The following is a 21,814-nucleotide window of genomic DNA, read 5'->3' on the forward strand; positions in this document are numbered from 1 at the left end:
AGCCCAGTAGACCCGAGCCGGTGGCTGCTGGGGATGGAGCAGAGCCACAGCCCAGCTCCTGCAGTCCCCCCAGGGAGCCCGAGCATGCGATTGCAGCATGGCTTGGGCCATTGTATCACGCAAGAGATGCGGAAAGAGCTGTGGGCAGTATCGGGAACTGCCTGCACGTGCTGAGGAGTGTGTGAGGGTAGAGGAAGCCCTGAGCTGGGGAGCAGGGGGTGGCCTGGGGACAGCAGGGAGCGGCAGCCCTGGGCAGGGGACAGCCAGCAGCACAGGAGAGGGACCTCCTGCAACTCCCTGCCCTCCTAGACTCTTGTCTCTCATCTGACAATGACCCTTTCCTGCACATACAGCCCAGCAAACCCCAGCCCAGCTCTGACATCCCCAGGGAGCCCAGTTCCTCCCCAGCACAGCAGCCCCTGCACTCCCAGGACTGGCAGAGCAGCCTGTCCCATCAGGTGAAGCCTTTTCCCATCTGAAGGGTTGGGCTGGGCAGGGCAGGATTTCGCGCTCAGTTCCCTGCTATCATCCCTTGCATCAAGCACAACCAGGACCAGCCCACGTATCAAGCATTAGATGTGGTTTCAGCGGTTGCTTGCCAAACACGTGAGTGTTTGGTCAAGGTTTGTGCTGTTTGAAGGGGTTTTACAGTTCAACTTTAAAATTTACTCAGACCCAGAAGGATGACTTTCTGGTTTTGCTTCCTCTCTGTGCTGCTCCCTATAAAATTTCGTTTCTCCCCATGGAAGAGGTTCTGGTTCCTCAATGCTTGTCCTGAGTGTCTTAAGTATTGTTTTGAAACAGCTCTGCTGAGATGCGGTTTCATGGATAGGAGGGTTTTGGGACCTTCTCCTCTGTACCAAGCAAGACTCAGCAAGCACTGATGAAAGGCCAGCAAGGTCATGGCACTGCAGAGGCTGCAAGTGGGATTTTGCTGGGCTGCTGTGTCCTCGTTTTCCTGTTCTAGGTCCGAGAGCTGATGATGACTGCAGTGCTGCTCTCCAAAGCCATAGCCATGCATGCAAGTCTGATGGGTGTTTGCTGTGCACCTGCCAGGCCGCCTGCAAGTGCCTCTGTCTGAAACTTGGTGGAAGAAAGGAAAAGTGGAACTGAGAGCCCTGGTCTCTCTGGCCCCAATCCTTCATGTGCCAGGTTCCTCCAGCACAGGCACCAGGCTCCAGGCTCTCTGCTCGCCCTGTCCCTCAGGGCCTCCTGGGGCTGCAGTGCTGCGGGGCATGGCCGTCCTGGTGGCTGTGCTTGAGCAATAACTGCATTTCACAAGCGCTTGGTTCAGGGATGTTGCCTCTGGCAACCAAGACTTCCCTGGATGCAGCGTGAGATCTGCCTGCATCAGCTCCAGTGGGTTTCCTGTGCCTGGTCCTGCCACTTCCCCAATGGGAAATGAAAGTAGCTTAAATAATTTCTTTTTCCCTTACCTCCATCCTGCAGCTTGCGGAGAGGGTCCAGCTGGCTCACGTGTCCCTGTTGGGGGGCTGTGGGGTGCTCCCCCCTTGCCCCTGCCTGGCTGCACCCAGCTCCAGCCATCATGAGCCCAAGAACTGTGACACATCAGAGCCCCAGAAATTTTGCTTTTGGGGCTTGATCCCAGTGTGCTGGACATCTGCTCCCATACACGGCTGCTCTGTGATGGAGCCCGGTGCCAAGCAAGCTGGGCTGGAGGCACAGGGCACCCTGCTGATTTAGTTGCCCCCAGTGCCCCGCTGCAGCTGCCCAGCTCAGGCAGGTGCCCCGTCGCCAGCCATCCTGGGGCAGGTTTGGGGGGGACTCTGGGGTCTGCTTGCATGGGGTGAGAAACCATAACTTGCTTTCTTTAGCCCTTGTGCCCCAAGGCTGCTCTGGTTACAACCAGTGCCTTTGGCTGGTCTGTGTTGTGACAGCAGCAGCTAACACCCAGGAGCACAGAGCAACCCAGAGCCCTGTGGGACAGGGGTGGGGGGCATCGGGGCTGGTAGATGGCTCAGGGGCAGCCCGGGCTGTTCCCAGCCTTTGCTCAGCAAAGGCAGAGCAGGCAGAGCCCCATCGGACACAGCTGGCAGAGCCAAACCCGTGCCCACAGCAGGTGTGCTTCACCGAGCACCTGCTGCTGCTGCAGGCAGGGACCATTCCCACCCGATGGACAGCTGGACACTGCCTCCAGTTTTTGCTCCCCCTTCCTTGTCTGCGAGGAGAGGCCTGGTGTGCTGCTGGGTGCAGGTGTGCCGTGCCATGCCATAGGTGCGGGTGCCCCCGCTGCAGGGGAGTGGGGTGGTGGCCAAGCAGGAAGCCTTGGGGCTCCCGGGGATGCCCCGCATGGGCTGTGGCAGTGGCTCTGCACGCCTCCCTGGCCCGCGGTTCCTGTTTTGTCAGGGATATAAAGGCAGTGTGGGCAGGGAGAACCCAGCAGCAGCGTGGCACTGCAGAGCAGCCAGGATGGGAGCACAGAGCCTGTTGGTGGCTTGCGGGGTCCTGGCTTTGTGCCTGGCACTCACCAGGGCCACCAACCCTGGCTTCGTGGTGAGGATCACTCAGGCAGGCTTGGACTATGGTGGGTTTGGCTTCTGATTTCTCTCCTTGCAGACGTGCTGGTGGCTGTGGCATGGAGCCAGCTGCCCACTCAGAGAGCGCAGGGTCCTGGGGCAGGATGAGGGGTAACCTTGGCCACAGGTACCGAATGCACCATCACCTGGGGCTTCCCACTACTGATGCACCTGTCTGCCCCCACCCCCACCCCCCCACACCTTCATGGAGCCCCTGCAGGTGGGCCAAGGTCTGTGGGGTCTCGGGGGGCTGTGCAGGGCTGGCAGGGCAGGAGGGTCCTGCTCTTATGGCACATGTCCAGGCAGCTGAGCCGTAAGCCCTGGAGGGGTGAGCTGTGGAGGAGAGAGGAGGTGGGGAGCTGCAGGGGGGCAGTGACAGAGATGGATGGGCCCCGCGCTGGTTTCATTGAAGCAGGCAGAGCCCCGGCTCCAGCGGAGCGCTGTTATGGATTGAAATACACTGTGTGAGAAACAGCTCATTTACCCGACAGCTCTGCCAGCCGTGTGGGAGAGGAGGACGTGACTCCCCTTCCCAGATGGATGCAGGGATGCGGCACCCACTCACGCCGTGCTGTTCCCTGGGATGTGTGCTCCATCCAGCTTTGCTTACCGCTGCTGGGCATGGAATGGGGTGGTGCTGGGGACCTCCTGCACACCTCATACAATGCCCAGCCCAGAGAGCGAGGACTGGGACCTCTCCCTGCTTTCCATGGCTGGCCACCACCTTCCCCTGCAGCTTGCAAGCATGCAGGCATCAGGCAGCATTGCCTGTGTGCTCACAGGGCTCTGTGCACCTAGATTAGCTTTAAAGATAGCCTTTGAGGTGGAAAGCAGCCAGGGTATCTCCTGCATGTTTCCTTTAATCCTCTGGCTGTGTGCCTGGTGCATGCTCCCAGCTCTTGTGGGAAGCACGTGGAAGTGATACTCTCCCTCTGCCCCTGCAGCCCATCAGCATGGGATCACGGTCCTGGAGAAGGAGCTGGCCCAGTTGAAGCTGCCGGACATCTCGGGTGACTTTCGCATCCGGCACGTGGGAAAGGTGTACTATGAGATCTCCAGGTGAGCCCTGCCAGTGTCCCAGCACAGCTCACTGCACCCCCAGCCCACACGAGGAGCAGGAGTGGAGGAGGATGAGGATACCCCGGAGCAGCAAGGGCTGTCCTGTCCTGTCCACAGCTCCCTGAGATGTTGGCCTTGCCCTCGGTGCAGGCAGAGATGCTCCTGCCCACAGGCTGCAGGGACTGTGCTTCCGAAGGCACCGCTTTGCTCTGTGCATCCCTGCCAGGCATCACTTTGCCGCGGCAGGATGGGAGTTGGGGATGCTGCTGGTGTGGTGGCCCTGCTCCCTTCCTCCCCAGCAATGTGCTCAGGGGCAAGGCACCCCTGGAATGTGACTTTTCTCTTTTTATTTATTTATTTATTTGTTTGTTTGTTTGTTTGTTTGTTTGTTTGTTTGTTTTTAGGCTGGACCTTCGCAGTTTCAACTTGCCATACTCACGCATTTCCCTGGTCCCCAACGTGGGTCTGCAGGTCTCCATCTCCAACGCCTTCGCTGAGCTGGATGGAAACTGGCGGATCAAGTTATACTTCATGTGTGTGCCCCGCTCCCCTCTCCCTGCTCAGGCGCTTTGCTCTGCATCTCCCTCTCTGGGTCTGAACTGGTTTTTTCTCCTCTCCCTCTCCCTCATGTTTTGGGCAGCTGATGCTTTGCTCTCTCCAGATGTGCTGATTTGTCTTTTGATGCATGCCTGGGAGCCCCGCACCCTGGGGGAGCCCAGCTAGGCCCCCTCCATGCCAGGAGCCCTCAGAGCTGGCCAGGCAGCGTTTATCCTGCTTGCCAGTGGTTGGGGAGACAACATGAAAGCCATACCCCTTCTTGTGGCACGTGGGGGCGAGGGACAGCCACTCCTACTTGCTTGCATGGGGGGCACCTTCCTGAGAACCCACAGGGACAGACCTGAGCCAGGACAGGGGGTGGGCAGGTGTCGCTGCCACTCGTACAGCCACTGACGTGGATAGAACAAGGTGGGAGGCAAGAAAAGGTGGATGATGGAGGAGCTGTGCGTGAACTCTCCCGTCCCTCTTCCATCTCCCCTACTTGTTCTTGATCCTCTCTATTTAAAGGTTACCTCTCCTAGTTTATGTTCCAGAGAAATTTGGTTTCCCTGAGTTTGAAAACTTTCCCAGTCTCCTCTGGATGCTCAGTACAGGGGGGAGTCTGAGCAAGAGAGATCCATCCTGAAGCTGATTTGGGATCCCTTCACCAGGACTCAGCACTGAGAAATGTCCCTTTCTCGCCCTCCTCTCCCTGCAGCCGGGACCATGGCTCATTTGACCTGAAGGTGGAGAATGTCTATATCAAGATCAGCCTGAAGCTGGGTAGCGACGCTGCTGGGAAACCCACCGTTGACACCTCTGACTGCAGTACCCGCATCTCCAAAGTCCGGGTACACTTCTCGGGCAAGTTTGGGTATGTAACTTCACTCTGAGGCCTAGAAATGCTGTGTGTTAGCCCACTTGCCACAGGAACGTGGCTTCCAGGCCCTGGTGCAAGGAGCAAGTTGTTGGTGGCAGATCTCCTGTCCCTTGGAGGCTGCCCGTTCTGCCCACAGGCTGCCTGCACTGGCACACCACTGGTCAGCTGGCTCTGGACCCTTGTGATGTACCTCTCATCCCGAAATGCAACTGAATGAACTTAAATCTGGCCTGAATTTATCCTGCTGTGGCTGCACATTTAAGGGAGATTTAAGGCAGTCACTAGACTTGCGTGCACATGGTTGCAAGCAGGTCTGCTTGCAAATGTAAATCCTGAGGCAAAGCCAAATTGGTATAGGAATGATGTTCCTCAGGGTCCTGCATCTCTAGTATCTCCCTTTCCTGGGCAAACACTTCTGCAGCAGCCTCTGAGCAAGAGAAAGAGGCCTCCTCTCCGATTTTCTCTGCAGATGGCTTTACAACCTCTTCCACAGCGCTATTGAGTCCAGATTCCGGAAGATCTTGGAGAGCAAGGTATGTGAGTGAAGGAGGGCAGAGCTCCGGGTTTTTCCAGTGGTCTTTAGCTGTCACTTGTAGCTGTTGTGCTGGAAGGATTGGAGCACATGTAGGGATTTAGCTAGATCCAGATCTTACAGGTGTGTTGCCAATGTGGTGAAAACCAGAGGAATGGGCATCGCTAACTTGCAGTCTCCATAGCGTCATGTGGCTCAGGCTGAATTTGAAACCTGCAGCCTTTGCCAAAGTCCAGTGTAATTGGTTCCTAATTAACAAAGACTTTTCTTTCCATGTGGCCAGTTAATTAGATCTTATTCCTTGGCCAAACTCACTCTAACAGAGGAAACCTGATCAGAGCTGTCCTTTAAATGGCTGCAATCCTGTGCACTTCGGGGAGCACTGGGGGAGAAATTCACATTTCTGGATTTCGGACACGTGCTGCCTTGTTCTAGCAGGGCACATCAGGGAGGCCCTGGTCCTGGCCACCCGGTACAAAAGCCTACATGCAGGAGACCTGCAACAAGACATGGAAACAAGCTGTTAGCAATAATTACTACAAGGCTAACTGGCACGAGTTACAACCTCCCTGGATGTGAACCTTGCTCAGGAAGGAGGCAGTTGGAGAACAGGCAAATCCCACTCCCGTGGCATATCCCATCCTGCCCGGGCGCTATTCCCGATGCCATGTAATGGCTTTCCTGGGAGCTGTGGCAGCAGATGGTCTGGCAGCAGGAGTGAAGCTGGGGCTCAAAGGCCTTTTCTGCTGGTTTGCCTCCTGGAAGGAGAGCAGCTCTGGGACTCTGAGGGGACTTCTGCTGCCCTCTGTGCCTCCTTCGAGCCCCCTTTGCCCCACGCATGTTTCCTTAGTGACTTTCTCCATGTATGAAATGGTGCGAGGGGTGATGGGCAGGAGGGGGCAGGGGCTGGGGGTGCACTGCACCAGGGACCTGGGGCACAGCCTGGTCCCAACCCAGCGCTGGCATCCCGTGTCTGCCTCCTGCTCTCGCTGCACATGCTTGAGCAGTTCTCATCCCAGTCATGGGGAGATTCCAGCCATGGGGACTGGGGCTATGTTTGCACATCTGCAGCTTCACCCTCCCAGGCAGCGATGGGGTGTTTCCAGCACAGACAGAGGACTATCGGCTGGGCACAGGGAAGAGCAGCAGCCCTGTGTTGATAAGGCCATGCTCAAGGCTCTGTCCCTGCTCTTCCCTCCTGGTGCTGCACGCCTGCACTGCTGTCAGCGTGGTTGCTGTTCCTCCAGAGCTCTGCACCTTGCCATCAGCTGCTGCAGGCGGGATGCCCGGTCAGACAGGTGATGGCCTGATCCTGCCTGATGGTTTCCCTGCCATTATGGGGAAAGCACTGGAAGAGAGCTTGTGCAGATTATCTCAGTTGTCTGCAGGACTGCATCCTGCAGTAAATTTCCTGGGCTAGTGTTTAGCCTGCAATGAAATCCCCCACTAATGCTGAGGCTTCACCAGTAGATGACAGTGGCAGAGGGATTTGCTCTTCTGTCCTGGCAGCACAGAGCTGTAGGCATTCAGGATGGCTCTGCTTTGTGGGTCCAGTTAGTGCTCCTGCCCCTGTGGGTTCTCTTTTAATTGCTCTGCTTTGACTAAGTTTTGGCAGCTCAGCACAATTCGTTCCAGCATGGGTCATAGGAAAAGACGGAGGGCACACACAGATTCCTTCCAAGGGCCTCATGGAGCTGAACTGTGCATGGGGAGCTTGCTGCAAGCAGATGTTTGCAGGTATAAACCGCACTTGTATCTTGGCCACTTCATGAATGTGCTGCCTGATGAATAGAGACCAACATCGTGTGCTCTTTTATTTAAGCAGGCTTTTGCAAGGAATAAAAACGGCACCAGGCAGCAAAGCAGAGAGCGTGGCTGAGGCTTTGACCCAGGGGATGTGAACCAGCTGCCCCTGGCAGAGCTGCCCTGGCTCAGCTTCACTGCCTTTCTTTCCCGCAGGTCTGTGAGATGGTGGCCACGTCTGTGCGCAACAATCTCCACCCTTACGTCCAGACCCTGCCAGGTACCAGAAGGATTGCCCGGGATTTTAGGAGTAGTTCTTCCCAGCATTTCCCAGCCATGAGGACAGGGGGGTACTTTGTACCCGCTCCCCATTTCCTTGTATTTCTGCACTCAAGTTGGGAGCTGGGGAACACAGCATCAGCAGAGACTTGCCACTGTGCACCCTGTCCAGCCACAGAGACCACTCATCTGCATGGCCTCCATCAAGCTGCGCCCCAGTGCCGGCAGGGACACGGGCTGCCTTAGCCAGGGGATCCAGACTGTTCCTTGGGTCCAGGAGTTAGTCTGTACAGCTGAGACACAGTCAGGAGGGAAATGTGACAGAAGCAAGCACACATGAAGCTGGTTCTGAGCTGTTGTACCAGGAAGCCCGGGCACAGCACTGCCTGGCTGTTGGCAGAGGCAATCACTCCCGGCTCTCCTGTGCCACCTCCCTCTCGCTCATCTGTCTGTCTCGTGTTTTACAGTCACAGCCAGAATAGATGCCATGGCTGGGATCGATTACTCCTTGGTGGCACCCCCAACTGCTACCGCGCAGTCCCTGGATGCGGACTTGAAGGTGAGAGGCTGCCCTGGGAAGGCTTGATTTGACTGATGCCATTGCCACAGGTGGGTGGGGAACCAGGTTTAGGTACCTCCTGCAACTGTTTGCCAGCCCGCGTCGGAGTCCCACCACCCTCTGCTCTCCTGCTTCACCTCTCTCCCTTCTCCCAGGGTGAATTCTTCTCCCTGGCCCACCGCTCTGCTGTCCCCTTCCCTCCGCTGCCGCTGGCCTTCCCCCCGGATCACGACCGCATGGTTTACTTTGGGGCCTCCAGCTACTTTTTCAACACAGCCAGCTTCACCTACCATGCCGCCGGGGCACTGGTCTTCGAAATCACGGACTCCACGGTGAGCAGCGCAGGTGGGACAGGGGCTGTCCCTGTGCCCCTGGGCAGCGGGTCCGTTTGCAGAGGAGCCCTGGTGACAGTCTGTGGGCTCAGAGGACTCCCCCAGCGAGCTGCCCGGGGCCTGTGGGATGGGGAAAGCACTGTCAGCCCGGGCACTGCGCTGGGGCTGATCTCGCCGGGGGCTCAGCCATGCTGCGTTGCCCCGGCATGACTGTTCTCCTCCCACAGATCCCGAAGGGCGTTGACCTCCACTTGAACACCACCACCTTCTCAGCCTTTATTCCCCAGGTGAGTGGTCCAGCTCTGCCTCCCCAGGGCTCCTGCCATGCACAGCCTTTGCTCAGGGCAAGGTGGTCTCCCCCAGGAATGGGGGTCTGTGCCACTGCCCCTACACTCACCCTGCTCCTCTGCAGCTCGAGAAGATGTACCCAGACATGCCGATGAAGCTCAGGCTGTCCACCCCCTCTGCCCCATTCCTGAACATTGGACCAGAGGGGCTCTCGCTCAAGCCTGTTGTGGATATCCAGGCTTACGCCATCCTTCCCAACACCAGCCTGGTTCCTCTCTTCCTCCTCAGCCTGGTGAGTTTGTGCTCAGCCTGCAGCGATGTCTGCGCTCCTGGCTGGGCAGCTCTGGGTGCAGCCACAGCTCCAGCTGACATGGTGTGTCGGTGAGCTCTCCCCTGCATCTCAGCTGGGCAAAGATGGGAGTATGAGCTGTGCACCATCCTCCTCCTGCATTCAGCAAAGCTGAGCCACTGCTGCCAAGCTCCTGGCAGGGGAGGTTGCTGCATGCTGCCTGAAACCAGCCCAGTCCTGGTGTGGTGGGGGTGTCCCCAACAGAAAAACACCTGAGCTGACAAATGCTGGGTTTAATGCTGCGTGCAAACATGGGCAGTGGTCCTGCTGCATTTCAGAGGATCAAAGCCATTCCCCTGGGCATCTGGTTTGGGGTGAGGTGGGGTGAGCACTCACCTCTCTTGCACTCTTTCCCCAGACAAGCAACGTGTCTGCTGTGGTCGACGTGAAATCTGGCCACATAGTTGGGAGCTTGAAGGTGGGCAGGTACGGTGAGGGCGCCGCGCAGGGCTTGGCTCGCCCGGTGCCCCAGGCGCAGCTGCTGCTGGGTGAGGGGGCTGGGTGGGCTCCTGGGGGCAGAGGTGAGGTGGGGGGGTCCCAGGGATGTGGATCTGGCATGGAGGGGATGAGCTGGGGCTGGAGGGAGCAGGATCTGTGTGGCCATCGATGGGTGGCACTGTGGTGGGAACTGCTCCTTCCATTGGGACGGCCTTGACAGCACCGCTTCTGTCTGTGCAGGATGAAGCTCTCTGTGAAGAATTCAGATGTTGGCACTTTCCAGGTGAGTGATCCTGGACCATGATCAGAGCATGAAGGAAAGAGCCTGCTGGGGGGGCAGGGAGAAGGCTCATTCCAACATGGGACCTGGGGGTGTACTCAGGTCCCCATAGACACCTGCTGCCTCAGCCTGCAAGACTAGGAGAGGATGCAGAGCCAGATGCCATTGCCTCTCAGCCCTACACTTCCTAGGCTGCCATTGTGACCAGACAAAGCCGCTGGTCTCTGGTGAAGCATGTGCCTATCCTAACTCCTTGTCTCTTTTGCTTCTTCTAATTGTCCTCCAGTGCCTAGTCACCTGCTCTCCTGCAGGCTAAAGCCCTTTTCCTTCCCCCTCTCTCCACTCCCCAGGTGCGAATGCTGCAGTCCATAATGAACATCTTCACTTCCAGTATCCTGCTCCCACGTCTTAATGGTGAGAAGCTGCTGGGGGGAATGGGGGTGCTGGAGCCATTGCTGGCCAGGTTGCTCGGTCCAAGCAGGCCCAGCTTGCTAATTAAATCCCTGTTCCCAAGCTTGATCGGTGGGTAAAGCCTGCAGGAGAAGGCAGTAAAAGCATCTGGCGGAGGCAGGCCGCAGGCAGCAGCGTGCGGGAGCCTTTTGGTGCTGTGACATGCATCCAGCAGTGAACACAATGGAAAAAATGAGCACGACGCATATCCTAATGCTTTCCAGTCTCTCCCCTGCTCAGGGCTTCTCGTGACTCCCCACCAATTTGGGCCAGAGCAGGGCTGGTGGCTGCCAGGGACCGGGGGAGGGGTGGCAAAGCACACGCAGCCCCCAGCCCTTCTGTGGAGCTGAGGAGGAATTCCCTCTACCTACCCCGGGAGCAGCAGGGGCAAAGAAAGTGCTGGAAGGAGGAGGTGGCCACCTGCTTTGCATGGCCCGTGCTCCCTCTTTTGCTCCCGTTCCCAACCCAATGTGGCCACATGTGTTGTCTTTTCCAGCCAGGCTAGAACAGGGTTTCCCTCTGCCACTGCCGGACAGAATAACGCTCTCCAATATCCTCGTGAGGTTTCACCAGGTGAGTGAGGGGGAGCACCTGGCCCTGGCCGGAGCCCGATCTGCCACCCCTGTGCCCCCCGCCTGCCAGCATGGCGTGCAGAGCCCCTTCCCCAGCCCGTGCTGGAGGGCAGCAGGCAGGAGGGTGCTTTCGTCCGGGATCTCCGCAGCACAGCTGCAAACCAGAGCCTCGCTTCGCCCGCCTGCGCAGTGCTGGGGCCTGGGCTCCGCTCCTCTAGGGCAGCACTGTGTCCTTCTCCAGTTCTCACACCCGGGGCTTGAATTGCCCACGACGCTTTTTTAAGCGCATGCAGCTCCGCAGCAGCACCAGCCCCAGCCCTCCCCGGGTGGCAGTGCCTGCCCGGTGCCACCGCTGTCCCACACAGTGTGGGAGGCCCTGGGAAGCCCCGGAGGGTGCCACCACACCGTGCCATGCTGCAGGGTTACTGCGAGGGGCGGCTGTGAGGTGCCCTCAGAGGTGCCCTCAGAGCCCTTCCGGGGCTGGCGTTAGGGCGGCGGACGGTGGAACCGCACGCGGCCAGTGACGGGGAGGCACGGCGCGTGCCGCCAGGGCCGGCTGCAGCCTCACGCCAGCTTTCCTTCTCCCAGAACTTCCTGCTGCTCGGAGCAGACGTCCACTACCAGCCCCGGGGACGGTGATAAGGCAAGAGAGGGGCCACGAGCATCAAAAATGCCCCTTCCTGCTCCTTCTGCCCCCGGCCCCACCGCTGGAGCCAAACACCCGGAGCTGAAGCCCTGCCGCTGCGGCCCTTACCGCCTGCCTCGTCCAAGCCCCATGGCCCCCACCGGGCCTGCTGAGAGATGGGGGTCCCTGGGCCCCCAACCCAACCCAACCCTACCCTACCCTACCCTACCCTACCCCCCTCCCCTCCCGCCTCCCCCGTGTGCCGGGGCAGCTGGCGGCAATAAAGGCGCTGGGGTCGCGGCCATGGCGGTGCTGTCTGTGTCGGGGTTGTCTGTGTCGAGGCTGCGCCTCCTTCCCTCGGCCCGGGGCCTGCGCCGGGGCTGCCGGGCCCCCCCGCCCCGCGAGGTGCAGGCGTCCGGGACCGCCCGTGTGTGCGGCTCGTTACGGAGGCGGCGTAGCAGCACCCAGCACCGGCTGCGTTATCGCCATGCCACCTCCCTGCGGCGGGGCCGGGCCCGGCCGCCCGCCCGCCGGCCCCGAGCTCCGCCCGCTACCGGAACGGCGGCAGCGCGGAACCTTGCTCTCAGGGCCGGGCCGGCGGCCGGGACCGCTTCGGCGGCGCACGGCGGAGCCGCCCCCTCCTCCCCGTTGGAGCCGCCCCCGGCCCGGCCGCGCCATGCTGCCGTGGGGGCCAGCGCTGCGGGCGGCCGGGCTGCTCCGCTCGGCCGCCCCCCGCCGAGCGCCCTGCGGGCCGGACCTGCCGCGCTTCCTGCGAGGGGCCGCCGCGGCGGTGCCCGGGCCCGGGCCGCAGCCCGAGTCGCAGCCGGGCTCTTTCCCCGGGACCGGGAAAGGTCTGTGGGTGTGTGGTGCCTCCCCCCTCGGCGGGGCTGGGCCGGCCGGGGGCTGGGGGCCAGCCGTGCCCCGCTGCGAGGGCCGGGGCAGGGGGGTAGCGGGTGGGTCGGTGCTGTGGGGGCCCCGAGGGGGGTCTGAGGCTGGGGGAAGGGCAGCCCGGAGGCCACAGGCTCAGCGGCCTGTCCCCGCGCCGGAGCCGGGTGCCCGGGCACCCCTCGGCAGGGCCGGGGCCGGGGCTGTGCCAGGGCCTGGGGCTACGCCAGGGCCTGGGGCTGCGGTGCTGGGGGGTCACGGCGGTAACCGCCACGTCTCAGCAATAACACAGCCCCTGCTTCCCTGCGAGCCCCAGCCCAGACCTGGCGGTCGCAGTGACATGGGTCGCAGTGATGAGGGTTGCAGCGAGGCGCTCGGGCCTCCCAGGGTCCCTTTTTGGTGTGTCCTCTCTGTGCGGGCCGGAGTGAGGGTAGTCTCTGTGCTGCTGGCCCTGTGCTCTCCAGTGGTCGGACAGTTTTCCTTCCTGTGGGAAAGGTCATAGAAACGGGTTGTAGATGAGAGCCGAAGCAGGCTTCTGGGTCACACCGCCTGTCAAAACGCCTTTGTTGCAGTGTACCTGGAGACGTATGGCTGCCAGATGAACGTCAATGACACGGAGGTCGCCTGGGCCATCCTGCAGAAGAATGGCTACACGAGGACAAAGGAGCTGGATGAGGTGAGGCACCTTGGCAGCGCTCTGGTGCTGCCTGCGAGGGCATCACACTGCTGCCATGCCTGTGAGTCCCAGCTTTTGTCTCGAGCACAGTCCTGCAGGACACTTGATTTTTGCAGTCTTAAGTTCTGTGGAGTAAGGGGAACTACTTAACAAGTGTGCTAGAAAGCTGTGGGTTGTCCTTTTTTTCTTTAAACTGCTGGGATCGCTCTCAGTGGGAGAGGGATTGGACACAGCAGGATGCTCCTGACTCATCTTTGAGTTTAGTTCTGCCATTTAGCAGGAGACTGTGCTTGTCCTGTGTTATTTTCTTGCATCTTTGTTTGTTGAAATCCACTGCATACTTGGGCAAATCTTTTTCACTGAGTTAAGTGAGTTTTATAGTCTGCCTTTTCAGGTTATCTGTGCAGGGCATGAGGACTTACTGTTTGGCTTTTACAAATTCCTCCTTTTTTGTTGTTTTCAATTCAGGCAGATGTGATTCTCCTTGTCACCTGTTCTGTGAGGTAAGGAAACTTTTGTCATTGCTGGGCTTGAACAGTTTTTAAGGAATTGCCCTTTGAAAACCAAGGCAGTAAGTGTATGAGGAAAAGAGCATGCAGATGTGAAACTGCCTGTTTAGTGGAGAGTAGAGCTAATGGCTGCTACAATGTGTAACACAAATTGTGCTGTGAATTGCCTTTCTGTATAGCAGGAAGAAGTTCTTTGGTAGTGTAAGCTCTGTGTATAAGCCATGGGCAGTTAAAGATCACAGATTTATGCTTGAATGATTTTTGTTATGGTTTTTTGTGGTTTTGTTTTTGTTTTGTTTTTTTTTTAAATATTCTTTTGTCTTCTCTTGATGTGACTGTCCATCTAGGTCAGGGTCTGTACTTCAGAGATTTGGGAAATACGTTTAGGGGCAATTTGGGATATAAATATATAGGGAACTTCACTTGTTTTTTTCTGTGTGCAGAAGATTCTGAATGCTCATTATCACTTGCAAAGTAGCTCACATTGGCTGGCTAAGGCAGACTTTTTCTCCACAAGAGCTTAGTCCCCAAGTTGTTTCCCCAGTGCAGATGCTCCCAAGTGAGCAAAAGGATAGTAGATAAGATAGAGTCAAGACATAACCTACACCCCGTGAATCACTTCCGTGTGCCATCAGGTGGACGATTCCCTGTCTTTAGTTGAATTCTTCTCTCAAAGGACTTGGGCCGCTTCAGGCTGGGGGACTGTGAAAGCACAGCAGTCAGAATAATCTCTGTTCTCCTGGCTTCCCAGGGAGAAGGCAGAGCAGGCTATCTGGAATCGCCTGCAGCATCTCAAGGCGCTGAAAGCCCAACGGCAGCGGGCTCGCTTACCTCTCCGCATCGGGATTCTAGGTACCTGGTGGGATGCGCAGCAGGGGATAGCACACACTGTTGTGCCACATGTCATCCTGTTGTGTTTCCTCTTGCCCTCTGACAGCACCAAGCCTTTTCTGCAGGATAAAAGCAGCTAGTGAAGGGGTGCAGAGGTGTAATGAGGGTGGGCACTTCTTTACAAGGACCCTTCTCCTTTGGCGGCAGGATGCATGGCTGAGAGGCTTAAGGAGGAGATTCTGCACAGGGAGAAGCTAGTCGATATTGTGGCAGGCCCTGATGCGTATCGTGACCTTCCCCGGCTGCTGGCTGTGGCAGAGTCTGGCCAGCAAGCTGCTAATGTTCTGCTATCGCTAGATGAGACTTATGCAGATATTCTGCCTGTCCAGACTAGCGCAGGTGGCACGACAGCATTTGTGTAAGTACCATTTTTTTTCTGTGCATGTTTCTGTGGTTCTGGTTTGGAAATACTGCTGTGCAGAGCAGACATGCCAGTGACAGTAGCTACCCAAGAGATGCAATGCCTGGTTGCACTTGTTTCTGGCAGCCCAGAGGCATGAGCCTACCAGACTGTGTGTTTACTGCTGCTTTGCTGCCTGACTGAGCCCTGGAGAGACTGCCCCATGCTCTGGCTGTCTGCGGGCTTCTCTTACGCTCCTTTGAGAATCTTGATTGTCTGAGCCTGATGCTGCACCAAGTGATTTCTGTCCCACTGACATCTGTGCCTTTCTAAAGTCTGCCTCTCTCATCCTCTGCCTTCTGCTGTGTCCTGCCCCAGGTTACCATATTTAATTCTTTTAATGCTCCCATGCGTTGTAACTTCTGTTGGTTTTGTTTCCATTTGTTTAGCTTTGATAATAAGATTCCCAAACATGAAATCGGAAGTCTGCTCAGTGTGGCTGTAGGGTACAGAAGGACAGTATCACCTTCTGTGGGAACAGGATGCAGAAGGATCTTTCATCACTGCCAGACTGCAGTGCAAGTCCATGCTTCATTAGTTGCTTTCCAAGTTTCTTGGAAACGTGCATGAAGAATTAGGAGGAGTTAGCTAGGGGCAAGCAGAAGCCAGCTCTGGCTGGCATGGTGCATACAGGGAGGCTGCAGAGCTGCATTCAGAGCTGATGCTGTGTGTGCCGCAGGCCGAGGGGGTTGGCTGAAGGCAGCAGTGCTGGGCCAGGTCAAATCAGGACAGGGTGCAACATGGATGATTCTTCAGGAGCGATTGCAGCATGACCTGCGCTTTACCTGTTGGCAGATCTATCATGCGGGGCTGTGACAACATGTGCAGCTATTGCATTGTGCCCTTCACCCGTGGCCGTGAAAGGAGCCGCCCCATCGCGTCCATCCTGCAGGAAGTGAGGATGCTCTCAGATCAGGTGAGGCAGAGCCTCCTTCCCACCAGTCCCAAACCATGAGAGGCCCGATTGTTCTCAGTGACAGTGTTTTCAGTCATACCTTTAACTAATGACACCACCTTTGTCTGTGGAGATGAGGTTACCACAGTGGCTTTTTGATTCCCCTTGTAATACTCTGAGACAGACAGGGAAGGGAGAGCTTCCCTTGGAGACTCCTTGAAGTAAGAGTAAAACTGTGGCTGCCCTTGCAGCTTAGCCATCCTGATTGGGTTATATTTTTTTTTTTTCCTCTCTGTTTATTTTTGTAGGGAGTGAAAGAAGTGACCCTTTTGGGTCAGAACGTCAACAGCTTTCGAGACATGTCTGTGGTGCAGTTTCAGTCAGCTGCTGCCCCAGTCCTCAGTCGTGGCTTTAGCACAATCTACAAAGCTAAACCAGGAGGCTTGCGCTTTGCACATCTTCTAGACCAGGTTTCTAGAATTGATCCAGAAATGAGGATCCGTTTCACCTCTCCACACCCCAAGGATTTTCCTGATGAGGCAAGTGTAAAATCAACACCTGGACCTCTCCTTGCAGGCAGCTCTGAACTGCTAGGTGTGAGCTGTGCTTCCTTCCCAAAGGGAACATGGAATCCCAGAATAGGGACAGTAGCTCCTGGGAGGGGGAGTGTCTGTCCTAAATCTGGCAGGTTTGTAATTAGCTGGCTTTTACCTGAGGAAGACTCTTCCATTTGGCATCCTGGTAGGGTTGAGCTGTCTGTGATGTTGCTCTCCTAATTGCTCATCACAGGTCCTGCAACTTATCCAGGAGCGATCCAACATCTGCAAACAGCTTCACCTCCCAGCTCAGAGTGGAAGCACAAGAGTCCTGGAGGCCATGCGACGAGGGTGAGCAACCGCCACGGGGTGTCCTGTGCCCTGCCCTCTGATTTAGGATGCTGGTTTCTCCTCACTGGTGCTATGGTTTTCTGATTAGCAAATCCATATGTTTTTCATTGCAGATACACAAGAGAAGCATATTTAGAGCTTGTACACCACGTGCGGGACTCCATTCCAGGTAGGTGTTCTTGGTGTCAGCTCAGCACAGCTGTGACTCACTGTCCTTTATTGAGTGAAGTGTTCCTCTCTTCCTTGGAGGAAGTGTAAAGCTGCGTCACTGTTACAGGAGTGAGCTTAAGCAGCGATTTCATTGCTGGCTTCTGTGGAGAGACAGAAGAAGATCACCAGCAGACTGTGTCCTTGCTGCAGGAAGTCCGCTACAACATAGGCTTCCTGTTTGCCTACAGCATGAGACAGGTGAGTGCAGGACCTGATGGAGAAGACTCTTTTCTCTGGGCATCCCGTCTAGCTCCTGAGTGGTGTTTCTCACAATAAGATATTTTTTTTAAAAAAAAGCTCTTGAAAATAATACCTAAAGACTTGGCATATGGGTAGATTTCTTTGCTTGTATGCAGCACTTCTAGGGTATGTGGTTCTGCAGGGGCCATCTTTGTGCCTGAAAGGCTTCCAGCTCCCTTGTGTGTCGGGGTTGGTTACGGATCGGGTGACCTGGTGCAGATGCTCCAGAGTGATTGCAGTGAAGCAGCCATGTCTGCAGAGGCCTGGCTGCAGGTATATTTGTACTTGTTGATGAGAAATTGTGCAGATGTAGCTGGGCTGGAGCCCAGCTGTAGAGACTCTATCAATGGAGTCTGGAGAGAAGTGGTGAATTTTCAGAAGGCGTTTCCATGAGAAGAGTGGATAGTTGACAAGTCTCCATTAGAATGGTCTCCAAAATGTACGATGCTGATGGGGGAAAGGACAGGAGGTTGGGAAACATAAAGGAGGAAAGGAATATGGATCACTTTTCAGCACATGGGACTGGAAGTAGTAGAATCCATTGCTTGTCCTTACGGACAGACAGGCAACAGACCCATCTCACGCAGGAGCTGCAGAACTGCTTCACAAAGCCACCAATACAGTGCCCTACATCAGACCTTCTGCCAAACAGGTGATGCCGAAAGAATGTGAGGAACTCAAAGACATTTCTGGTCCTTACCACCTCAGAATGTTCCTTGAGATTGTAAATATAAACTGTAATGTGTGCAAGGCTGTTGCTTGAGAGCACCCAAGCTGGCTGGGGTCAGACAAGGTTCTGATCTCAGGCTCTGGTTATTGAGAGGCCACATTTGCTTTGTCTGTTTACAGAAAACCCGGGCATATCACCGGCTGCAAGACGATGTGCCAGCAGCCATAAAAAAGAGGCGGCTGGAGGAGCTCATTGCTGTCTTTCGAGAGGAGGCTGCAAGGGCAAACAAGGCGATGGTGGGCCAGTCTCAGCTGGTGCTGGTGGAGGGGGTGAGTGTGCCTGGAACAGAGTTGTCCTTCTCCCCTCTTGCTGGCCAAAAGGCTCTTAGGTCATACACAGCAATCATCGCTTCTACCTTCCTCTCTTACTTTCTCTTCTCACAATCCTAGGACTCCAAGACACTGTCTTCACACTTAAGCAGCCAGCCTGATTTTTCCAGAGCACTGAGCTGAGCACAGGGGGGTGGAATAGGTTAGAGATGCGTCTCTGGCCAAGCACTGAGTTAGTGCAGACTGAAACATTGGCATTGGTGTGAATGTCACCACAGCAGCACTGGCCATAGCCCTTTGTTACATGGCATGCTTAACAGTGTGGAATGTGGATTTTAAAACAATAGTGCTCAATTAATTCCCGAGTCAATAAAGCCCAGCAGGGGATCAGAGCTATTGCCATGCAGGTAATTTTCCCTGTCCTCCTTTCAGCCCAGCAAGCGCTCTGCCTCCGAGTTGTGTGGGAGAAATGACGGCAATATCAAGGTGATCTTCCCTGATGCTGAGATAGAGGATGCTGCGGGCTGCAAGGCTCTGGTCAGAGCCCAACCAGGCGACTATGTCCTGGTGAAGGTGACCTGTCTGCAATGCTTGTTTCCTTGGGCTCTTTTTCTTGCATAGTGCTCTTCTCTAGAGAGCACTAGATAAATTAGAATGGATCCTCCTCAGACTTTCTGTTCCTGAGGACTGTTGTACTGTTTGTTTCAGGTAACCTCTGCCAGCTCTCAGACCTTGAAGGGAGTTCTGCTCTGTCGTACTACCCTTTCCCGCTCTGCGGCTTGTCGTTGAGGTGTCCCTGCTGCCAGTGGACAGAAGCAGCACATTTTCTCCAGGAAGAAACAAGGACAATTGGTCAGGTGGAGACAGGGTAGAAACAGGGAGATGTATGTATATTAGAATATATATATGCAATAATAGTAATAATGATCTATACTGTGTTGGCAGCAACCTATCCCTCATAGATCTGTGCAAGTTTGTAGGCAAAAGGGATGGAAGCTGTGTAGGGACTTGCCAAACCCAGGGACTGTGTGATCTTATATTTTCACTTGCTCTCAGGCTTGGCCCACCCTTGCAGTGCTGCAGGTCTGTCCTCTGGCTGCGATCATGTCCTGTACTGCAGCCCAGCTGGAGAAATGTGTGTCTGCAGAGCAGGTCATTCATACTAGCTCAGCTGAGTTTAGGAGCTGCAAAAACTGGTCGTGCCTACAAAATACAGCTCCAGTAACTGCTGGAGAATGGCAGAAGTACTGCCAAAGGGGACGAAGAACTGAAAGAACAGGAGAAGATTGTGATGAATTCTTTCCAAATATCGGTAACTTCCCTATTTGCAAAATGCTTGGAAAGGGGAACTAAGAACCTGCGCCATGCCTGTATAATGGAATTTGGCACTGAACTGTGGAATATAAAATGATGTTTAATGTGCATGAGTGATGCTTAATTTGTTGTACCCAAGGCTCAGGGAATGCAGCCTCACCCTTGTACTGAGGATATTTGGATCTAGGTTAGAGAGGATTTCCCTGTCCACGCCTAAGGGGATGCATAGTAAGGACTGGCTGCCAGCCAAGGGTGATCTCTAGCCTGTTAAAACTTTAGGTGCAATTTTGTAATCCATATGTCTGTGGGTGTCCTTCCCTTTGCTCACCAGAGAGAAATGGTTGTGCTGATTTAAGCGGCCAAAAAGTTATTTAAGCACATCTTACAGTTCCTTGTTTTTATCAGCCTGCAGCTAATCCTGGCTTCATTGTGTCACATTCCAGCCTGGTCTGCTAAATACAAACAGGTATCTGTAACCTGCACTTGTAAGGAAACTCTCTCTTAGGAGATGTGAGAAATATTCACTGGTTTTAATACAGTTAATAACGTTGTTAAAAGAAGTCATTGTAAAAGTATCTATCCAGTGACAAATTTTGAAGGAATAGCTGATCAATTTGTCATAGAGCAGTCACCACATGAATTTGCAGAATTTTTAAATAAACACGAGAGGATTTTGCTAGAAAACCTTCTCTCCTGCTCAGCTCTTTCTGCAATGTAGTTGTATCTCTTCGAAAAAACCATCATGGTTCACTGAATGTTCATTGGACCTTAGTTTAAGAAACAAATGCATTTTGCTTATTATTTCTGAGCTGATTCTCTTCTCATAGCAGTGAATCTGCACAATCCGTGCTAGTCAGTGTGGATTCTGAGGTGCTAAGGAATACAGAGTGCCATCCTGCTCTCCTGCCTCCAAGTGAGGAAGCATCTTAAGCCCAAATTCACAAACCAAATTCACAAATTCTCTGCTGCCTAGTGAGTGTAAGCCTTTGACCAGTGGGTTTTTAAGCGAGAGGCAGTGAGAAGCTGGTTGAAATGCTGAAGGAAGCAGCAGGATGTATAAGCATCATCCCTCAAAAGTGACAAGCGTTGAAGCTAACATGTGCTTGCTAATTAAAACATCTGGGTGAGTGGCCCAGATTTAACTGCCCTGCAATGTCTCTTGCAGCTCATGTTTCCCATGCATCTTGAGACTGTGGCCCAAGCCAGGACCCTCTGAAGAGGGCTGACACCCACCTTTCAGTGCTTATTTTGACTTCATTGCAAACACCTATCGCAAGTGAGAACTGCAGAGCGCAGTGCACCCTCCCCACTCCGTCCAGCTTTGAGGCCAGCTGCAGTCGTTTTACAATCATTATTTTAAGAGCAAGAGACTAATGAGGAGGAGAGCTGGGTTTTACATTTTGATGAGAAGGTGATAATGCTCACTGCACAGACTCCCCAAGGAGCCATAGTGCTTACCATTTGCCTCGCCTCCTTAGTTTTTATAGGCCTTGGGAATGAAGGCTGAAGTTTTAAGGCAGCGAAGCATCCATTAGGAAGTGCTTGCAGTGACCTTGGAGGCTGAGTTAGTCATTTGGCACTGCCTGAAAGCAGGAATGTTTTTGTCTCAGGGGCTAGAGGTGGAATGGTTTTGTCTTAGGGGCTAGATGTGGGATGTCGTTTCTGTATCGCTTGTCAGAAGATTTGCTCCCTGAATTCGGCAGTTGGGAAAGCTGAACTTGTGTCATGTGTTCATTCTGCCTTGTGCTCGTTCTTGCACGTTTCTTTTCCTAGCCTGAGCAGGGACAAGAGTTGCCAATGCCACAGGACTTCGCATCTCCCACACTGAGCTCAAGTGTTGCGGTATTTTGGCATACCTCAGGGATGGAAGGGATTTGTTTTGCTGGGATTGCTGCTGTAAGGCAGCTGTGGGTCCAGACCAAAATTCTGGTTGATGTAAGCATGCACTGTATCCCTGATCTGTAGGGAAACACAGATCCAGGAATCTGTACTCAGGCTGGGTAGGAACATGACTATCTGGGATTTGTTACCATTAAAGAGGCCTCCTAGATTTTTATTATCCAAAGTGCAGTGTTTACAAGCCTTAATTTCAACCAATTTTGTAAGTGTCCTCATGAGACACATTTTGTAATGAAGCTCAGCCCTCACCTCTAGTATCCCAAACTCTTGGAACAAGTTCTGGTGTGTTCCTGAGGGGCCCCAGGAGACAGCAGCCCTGTTACAATTTGAAAGCTGGATTCTACTCATCCTCTCTTTCAAAAGAGCTGCAATCTGCACCTGCCATGCTCCACTTACTTCTGGGAGGTGTTCCTCAGAGGTAAAACACTACTAGTTGGATGCTGGGTGCAATTTTCTTTTAGGGATGACTCCAGCATCTTTCTCAAGTCAGACCCATAACTAAATCTCTCCTCAATGTACAGCCCTATTGGTGTCCTGTGCACTCAGCCT

The 21,814-nt window shown here is 54.9% G+C and overlaps 2 protein-coding genes across 2 annotated transcripts; both read left to right on the forward strand.

Moving 5' to 3' along the window:
* The first annotated feature begins 2,390 nt into the window (after positions 1 to 2,390).
* On the forward strand, positions 2,391 to 11,773 carry BPI (bactericidal permeability increasing protein). The gene is made up of 15 exons (XM_037402266.1): positions 2,391 to 2,545; positions 3,482 to 3,596; positions 4,001 to 4,129; positions 4,852 to 5,007; positions 5,483 to 5,546; positions 7,505 to 7,568; positions 8,035 to 8,126; positions 8,282 to 8,458; positions 8,686 to 8,745; positions 8,871 to 9,038; positions 9,454 to 9,521; positions 9,774 to 9,816; positions 10,164 to 10,227; positions 10,760 to 10,836; positions 11,424 to 11,773. Exons 1-15 carry the CDS (start codon positions 2,431 to 2,433, stop codon positions 11,472 to 11,474), a joined length of 1,443 nt encoding a protein of 480 aa, XP_037258163.1. The 5' UTR covers positions 2,391 to 2,430; the 3' UTR covers positions 11,475 to 11,773.
* Positions 11,774 to 11,977: 204 nt separating this feature from the next.
* CDK5RAP1 (CDK5 regulatory subunit associated protein 1) lies at positions 11,978 to 19,476 on the forward strand. Its single transcript, XM_037402268.1, has 13 exons — positions 11,978 to 12,311; positions 12,918 to 13,021; positions 13,490 to 13,524; positions 14,282 to 14,382; positions 14,569 to 14,779; positions 15,617 to 15,737; positions 16,025 to 16,255; positions 16,506 to 16,603; positions 16,717 to 16,772; positions 16,881 to 17,011; positions 17,903 to 18,052; positions 18,485 to 18,625; positions 18,761 to 19,476. Exons 1-13 carry the CDS (start codon positions 12,137 to 12,139, stop codon positions 18,839 to 18,841), a joined length of 1,635 nt encoding a protein of 544 aa, XP_037258165.1. The 5' UTR covers positions 11,978 to 12,136; the 3' UTR covers positions 18,842 to 19,476.
* The last annotated feature ends 2,338 nt before the right edge of the window (positions 19,477 to 21,814 follow it).

Source organism: Falco rusticolus, chromosome 10, assembly GCF_015220075.1.
Source record: "Falco rusticolus isolate bFalRus1 chromosome 10, bFalRus1.pri, whole genome shotgun sequence".
Classification (NCBI taxonomy): Eukaryota; Metazoa; Chordata; class Aves; order Falconiformes; family Falconidae; genus Falco; species Falco rusticolus.